This window comes from Sprattus sprattus (assembly GCF_963457725.1).
Source record: "Sprattus sprattus genome assembly, chromosome: 10".
NCBI lineage: Eukaryota > Metazoa > Chordata > Actinopteri > Clupeiformes > Clupeidae > Sprattus > Sprattus sprattus.
This window is the reverse complement of record NC_137908.1, coordinates 7583556-7591055: the sequence shown is the minus strand read 5'-3', so window position 1 is coordinate 7591055 and position 7500 is coordinate 7583556. Positions and strand designations below refer to the sequence as shown.

At 43.8% G+C, this 7500-nt stretch overlaps 2 protein-coding genes across 2 annotated transcripts in view; one reads left to right on the top strand and one right to left on the bottom strand.

Annotated features, from left to right (window-relative positions):
* The window catches only part of cntn4 (contactin 4), a gene marked incomplete at its 3' end in the record, with an annotated part of 91814 nt that extends 89907 nt beyond the window's left edge, over positions 1-1907 (top strand). The window contains exons 19-22 of the mRNA XM_080846807.1: positions 1-158; positions 449-561; positions 719-887; positions 1816-1907. The exon at positions 1-158 is cut by the window's left edge and continues 29 nt beyond it. Of these exons, the coding sequence (XP_080702933.1) occupies positions 1-158; positions 449-561; positions 719-887; positions 1816-1907 (532 nt within the window). The remainder of the gene's footprint in view (positions 159-448; positions 562-718; positions 888-1815) is intronic.
* A 1957-nt stretch (positions 1908-3864) lies between these two features.
* rbm19 (RNA binding motif protein 19) overlaps positions 3865-7500 on the bottom strand; it is a 13186-nt gene continuing 9550 nt past the window's right edge. The window contains 6 exon segments of the mRNA XM_080845479.1: positions 3865-4805; positions 4946-5066; positions 5409-5514; positions 6013-6129; positions 6849-6904; positions 7259-7338. Of these exon segments, the coding sequence (XP_080701605.1) occupies positions 4717-4805; positions 4946-5066; positions 5409-5514; positions 6013-6129; positions 6849-6904; positions 7259-7338 (569 nt within the window). The 3' untranslated portion in view covers positions 3865-4716.

The window sequence follows — 7500 nt, the reverse complement described above, 5'->3', positions numbered from 1 at the left end:
AGAGACGGCAAGCGTGCTGAGGACGGTGGGCAATCAGACGTCGGCCATTATCCAGGGTCTGAAAGGAAGTACCACCTACTACGTGACGGTGCGAGCGTACAACACGGCGGGCTCCGGACCCTCGAGCGGCATCGCCAACGTCACCACCAAGAAGCCACGTGAGTCCCGGCCTCGTTCAGGAGACATGAGAGACCCCTCTGGGGGACTCTTCTTCCATTTCCTTCCTTCTATACTACCTTTACTCTTTATCTCGCTACCTTCTTTACCTTTATTTATTAATTATTTCTTCCTCTTCTGACATCTTATTTCTGTTCTTTGTTTTCTTCTTTTCTTCCTTCTTGTGATTCATCCACCCTAACTTTTTCTTTTTCTTTCTTTACTTCTTCTCCACCTTTTGCCTCCTCTTCCATGACGTAAATTTTTCCTGTTTTATTTTATTGTGCTTTAGCTCCCAGCCAGCCTCCACTTAAAGTCATGTGGAACACGTCGAACTCCAAGATCATCCTGAACTGGGAACAAGTGAAGGCCCTGGAGAACGAGTCGGAGGTCATGGGCTACAAAGTAAGCCAGCAGGGCGGCGGGTGGATTAGGTTGAACTTTGACCTCCTCCGCTCTCACTAGGGCTGAGCCTCTCACCTCGAAAAAAAAATCCCTCACTTTCTCTTGCTGTCGTTTTTTTTCCATCCCTCCCTCCCTCTTGGTTTCTTTTTGTTTGAAGGTGCTCTACAAACGGAACAGGCACAGTCGGCCCAGCGTCATGGAGACCAACACCACCTCGGTGGAGCTCTCCCTCCCCACCGACGAGGAGTACATCATCCAGATCAAGCCCTTTGGAGAGGGCGGCGAGGGCAGCAGCAGCAGACAAATCACCATCCCCAGAATATCAGGTCAGGAAAAGAGACACACCGGCTCGCCTGCCTCCCGCCGCCCGCGCGCCTCTGCTTTATAACCTCGCAATTAACATGTGTCAACCTTCACCGCAAACACTCCCCTCTGGCTTAGAAAGGAAAAGAGCCGGCTCTGCCCTCCCTGACCCTCTCTATTGAATAAGGAAAAGCGAGACCAGGGGAAATCTATAAGAGCTCGACTTCTCTTTTTGCCGTTTCCATAGAGCTCATCGCTCGAGACAGACACATACAGAGAGTGGATGTTGTTGAATGGGTTGCTTTATTTCACTGAATGGGTATGATCAAGTCAAAGGGGAGCATTTGTGAGTTGCATATCTCATAGTCATGATTTCAGTACAAATGTGTAAATGTGGTAAAATCTCTCTGTCACGGCCCACGGCAAGCCTGCTTGCTCTAAGGGCGGTAAGGCATTTGGTTCGGTAAAGTGCCTGTAGACAACGTTGATAGGAGGGTATATCAAATACAGTACCAGTCAAAAGTTTGGACACACCTTTCATTTTATGGAGAAGTGTTTTCTTTACTTTTATTATTCTCTACATTGTAGATTAATACCGAAGACATTTAAACTAAAAAAATAACACATATGGAACGATGCACTTAACAAAAGAAGTGTTATCTACCATGTAGAAAATAATAAAAGTAAAGAAAAAACGTAATTAGAAAAAATTAGAAGGTGTGTCCGAACTTTTGACTGGTACTGTATATAAGCTAAAATGAATTGAATGAAATGAATTGAATTGAATTGAATTGAATTGAATTGAATTGAATTGAATTGAATTGAATTGAATTGAATTGAATTGAATTGAATTGAATTGAATTGAATTGAATTGAATTGAATGAAATGAATTGAATTGAATGAAATGAATTGAATGAAATGAATTGAAAGAGTTATCCTTGTATGTTTCAGGTTTGACTGCGATGGGCTCAGCCTCCACAGTGTCCACCCTGTCGGCGCTCAGCACAATAGCACTTTCCTTCACAGCACGGACATCCTTATGACGAACCGGATTGTAGAGAGAGATGACCCAAAGCTGCCTGCACGGACGGCAGAGATCGGATGGCCGCAATGAAAACGACCACCTTAAACTAGATCCATTCATTTAGAAGCTAGAGAGCAAGAGAGGTCTGAGGAGAGAGAAACGTTACCAAGATGAGCAGGGCTCGGAGGTTACGAGGTCCCTGCCACGTACTAAGGAATGGGCGAAAAACAAGGCTTGAGTCTGTTGTTACCAAAGCAGCTTATAAAAAGAGAAAAAAAAAAGAAAAAAAAATCTTATATGCGTATTTTGTATGACATACCTAGCTTTTTATAAATTTCTTTTCAATCGACTTGAAACTGATCTGAACCCAGTTTCCGGACAGGCTTATGGATGTGTAGGAGCTGCCGTAGATGCATGTCATTTACATTCTCTGACTGCGTAAAACAAATGGGATTGCTTTGACAAAACCCCTCTTCGAACCCTTTTGATGTGTGTTGTCATATTTTTTTTTTTAATTATTTCCAGATAATAATAGTCTTGAACTTGAACTCTATGGCTCATGCAATCAAATTTAGACCACATGACCACTCCTTAATGTTTACTCTCCCGTTCAAGTCAGCATTGCACTAAAGTTATCCCCTTGACTGCAGATTTCAATAACAGAAAATCATAATTTAGAAAGATGAACCAGAATATGCTTCCCAGCAACGAGGGTGAACGTCCTTCCTCCCTCCCTCTCTCTTCTCTGTAAGTGCAGTGTTTCCTCGCGGACTTGCTCTGACCACTATTGTACTGAAGACTAGATCATATGGCTGTCACCTCATTCATGCATTTGTGTACGTATAGAGCTCTTCTTTGCCTTGTGTGTGCCTCATCATGTGTTTAAAAATCCTCAGGTCCTGAAGAAAAAGCCTTAACTTCTACCACATATTTATTTTCAAGACTATACTGTATGTCATTATTAGCACAGCGGGACTCTCTGCAGTGGTTATTGGTGATTGGGTGAGATATAGTTTAAGTAGTCATACCTAATGCGTTGCTTTGCAGTTGTTAGTACTTCAAGTTCCATCTCATGATGTTGCCGTTCATCATGGCTCAAGGGCAATGGAATATGTGAGGCCTGGTCCGTTTCAGTAGGTCTGTGTTTGAAAATATTCTGCTGCTAATTTTTCTTTTGATTTTGTTTTTTCCTCCGTGGGAACAGTCTGCTTGATGCCGTGTGAGACTGGTACAGTACGTAGCGTGTCAATTTAGTCGAGCGCCAGTAGTGTGTCGTACTTTGAAGGGACGTGTAGGCTAGATTGCTGAGCGTCTCAGAACTGCGCCATTAAAAAAAAAAAGTGTAATATACTTTTTTGTATATTTCAGATCATTTATATATTAAAAAAATATAAACAAACAACGTTTCTAAAGAGCTGATCTTGGTTTTTACCTGACTACACGAAACCATTTCATAACAGCGCTTTACTGTCGCACTGCATGTGTCTCTTCTTTGGGTTCATCCATTTTTGCTTGTAGACTGACTGGCTTGAGGTCATGCAAGAGATGGGAGGTGCAGATGTTTGAGGTTTGTGTACACGTGTCTCATGTTGGGCGAAAATCATCAACGTCTTAGTCTCTCTCTCTTTCTCATTCGGAAGCGCTTCTCCATGCCGATGTGTGTCACTAGAGATCTAGACTCTTTTTTGATGTTGTTCCTTGTTTATACTGGGTCGATGAATAAAGTTTATTAACTTATTTAAAACAGTGTGAGATGTCAGTAATTTACTAGATGTTTGTTGAGAGGTGCCTTTCATTCCAAGGGGATTAACTAAAGGTCAAGCCCCCGTCCCCAACACACACACACACACACACACACAAAGACACACACAAACAAACAGACACACACAAACAGACACAGACAATATCTTGAAATAGATCAGAATACATTGTGTCCTACATGAACAAAATATCAATCTGACCATTTTTACCAGCAACCAGAACATTTTTGTAAACCAAGGGCCTTAGTGTGCAGGGATATCAGTTGCAGTAATGGGTCATCCCACTAGATGGGGTGAATGAGCTCACTTGAGAATTCCATCAAGTGGAACTTCTAAAACTTTCTGTTATTTTCCTCAACTTATGTCTAAGGAGACTGAACTGATGACAGATTCACTTTGAAGTTTGAAGCCACCATTAGAGAGCCATGTCAGACATGAACAAAGATATATCAACCCAACGAAAACCTGATCTTATCCAAACCATTTCCTTAGGTTTACATTAAACAATGTACATTTTAATAAGCTGTGCCATAAAAAATATGAAAGGCTTCCCATATCAAATGTCCACAAAATGCATTAGCTGTATGATTGGAATCCTTACCGAAGAGGATCTACTAATGGGATGCATTATATCCAGCCCAAAGCTGAACCAGGCCGACAAAACATTCTTGTCGAGCTAAACTTGTGCCCTTCATCATTCTCTCATTAGCCATGTTCTCACAGTCCCATCCCTTCCTCTTAGTTCGATGATGATGATGATGATGATGATGATGATCTGGTCCATCCTGGCTCCAGACTTTGGGGCCACTCCTGTCCTAGTCCTTGTTAAGGATGACAGTTCCAGGTGAAAAGAAAATGGCCGCCTCTCCATACCTGGTAAATGGACCAACAAGAGCACCTGTGTGGTGGAGCAGGTAGACACCACTCTTCTAGTCACCACAGGGGCCGCACAGGCTCCTGCTGCTCAGTCCTGATCGTCACCTCCCTCTCCCTCTCCCTCTCTCTCTCTCTCTCTCTCTATCTCTCTCTCAGTCATCCTCCTCTCTCTCTGTCATCATCCTCTCTCTCTCAGTCATCATCGTCCTCCTCTCCCCCTGCTTCCATCTTCTCCATTATCCCCTCCATCACCTGTGACTGCTTCCTTTTCTTCGGGGCGTCTGAGGGAGGAACACACAGCGGGACACAACACACAGTTAGCGTCCAGGGCCTGGGATGAGGACCCACCACAGAAGAAAGAACAGAAAACAGCAAGCAGAGCATTATGGGAATTGGGGGGGGGGGGGAGGGGGGTGGTTACCGTGGAAGTGCTGTGCCGTCTTCCTGCGTAGCGTGTCTACAGTGTCATCGGAGTCGGCCCACTCCAGGACCAGACGTCTGCCGTACAGATGGGTGCTGTGGCACAGAGCCATGAATGCTTTCTGACAGAGGAAGGGGGAAAAAAGGGATGGAGGGAGAGACAGAGAAGGGGGGGGGGGGGGGGGGGGGTGTTTGTGTGAGACAGAGACAAAGCAATGGAGAACGGAACAATCCTTCAGTTCTAGTTATGGCAGATATGGCCTTTTTTAAGTTGTTTAGCCATTAACACTCTGGCAGGGGGACTGCCAATGGAAACTAGCCTTTTGGCTACAATTGGGTGCATTTACATTTTAATGTTTATTAATGTACACTGTCCCTCTTCAACAAATAAACAAACTGAAAACTGAAACTGAAACATGTAGACGGATGGGTAGTCGGCGGGAGATGGCCGGATGTGTGCTCACTTTGGCGTCCTGTTTGGTGATGAAGTCCACGAAGCCGAAGCCACGGTGGGATCCAGTGCCGCTGGCCTTCTTGGGCAGGCGGACGGTCTTCAGCTCGCCAAACGTGCTAGCGTGGGGAGACATTACACATTAGAGCCTCTCTCATGCAAGCGTGCGCAACCTTCAACAGTTTCAGCCAATCTGAATGAGCTACTCTGTCAAACAAGGGGCAAAAGTCCATCCCTCATATGTGGAGGTTGAAGGCATGGGACAGAGGTAAAGAGGGCTGTATTCAAACAGGCCTAGCACACTATGTGTGCATCCTATCCTGATACACTGAAACATTTAGAGGCTTAAAGACAGACATTAGACACCAAAGGCTCTTGAGAGAGTTAAAAGTGGGCCTTCAACACTTGACCATCAGATTTTCAGATACTTTTGCCTATATACACAATACAGAACATACCTTACAAGAGTGATGGAGTCAGAAGTGCTGATGTACACTAAATGTTGTAAGATTACAATCTATTTATTTTTAATAGAAGGAAATATATTGAATATTATGTCCGCTTGTTTTGTCATTGTCAGATTGTGAGAAGTCAAATGATGTTAATGTTGCCCTTACCAGAAGAGCTCCCGAAGCTCCCTCACTGTTGCCTGGAAGGGGATGTTTCGCACCAGGATTTTAGAGGTGGTTTGCTTTTTGGCACTCTGCTTTTTCCGAGAGCTCACAGCACCTGATCTAAAAGGAGAGAAGGCTTCAATTTAGCTCACTTGAAAACACCATAAAGAAAGTGCAGCTTATGGGGCGGTAAAATCTTGTGGTTCATATTTCAGCAAATAAAAGTAGGAGGTACACTTAATATGTGAAAGGTTTCTGTTCCCCGCACCAGGTGGACTTCAGCAAGTGCATGAGCCAAGAGTGGGTCGAAAGTAACGCTGCACAATATGTGTCTAATAGCCCAGTCTCATTTTGACCTATTATTACTGTTATTCATGCACATTTGTCTGCTTCAACTGAAGCTTGCCTGAAAGCTCTACTGCCAGCTGTTCATGAATTATAGCACTCATCTACTTCAAATCCATTGTTCAGTTGAATAATATCTCAGTTTGAAACTGGCTACACCTTTTCTGTAGATTTTCGTGGAGTTTGATTGACATTTTTGCCTCGGTGCCTAGAAGGTTTTGATTATAGGGGCAGAAAGTTAAGCTCACTTTTTTGTAAGGCTAGGTCCATGTATGTGCAAAAGTGTGGCCACCTGAAGGTAAGAGTTAGGGTTTCAGATGGGGTGGGGTGGGGGGGCCTAAGAGTTAGGGTTTCAGATGGGGTGGGGTGGGGGGGGGGGGGGGGGGGCCTTTGTTTTGCATGGACAATAACAATATGCTTCAGTGGACCCTAGAAACACCAGGTCATGGAGGGGTCAAGCAGTCGGTCAGAGAGCTGTTGAAAAATGGACTTACTTGGTGGCTCTCTCCGACACCTTCAGCTCAAGCTGGTGCTCATCCATTTTGCAGTGCTGAAGGACAAAGAAAGGAGGGCCAAGAAAAACCAACCAAGAGAGAAGAGGAAGAGAAGTTATTCAAATGGAAGGAAGCATTACTCAGTCACACAAGGAATGATATTAAATAGCTAAATGTTGTTACTATATCAATTGAAATCTGATGCAAATTACAATTTAAAAAAAAACATTAAATGTATAAAAGATTAACACAAACGTGTGCCTGAGAAGTGCATATAAACGTCTCCATTAATAGGCCTAGCTTTATACTCAAAATGTCACTGCTTTGATTGGCAAGTTCTCTGCCAACATTAAACACAACATTTTGGAGTCCATTTCAATGCTGCTTCCTTTGGTAAAACGATATCTTACCTGCAGTTGTCTCATGGCTTTCTGAGCATTCTCCGGCTTACGATACTCCACAAAGCCGTAGCCCATCGATAACAGTTTACCTAGCAAGAGAGCAGTGATTTGATTTGTGACAGGGGAAAGGGCTAAAGCCACTAAGTCCTTCAGCAGAAACACTTCTGTTCAGCAGGCAAGATATTATTCTCTTCCAGATTTAAAGAAGTAAGTTAAAAAAACGAGGGCAGCACAGGGTAGAACGAAAGAGG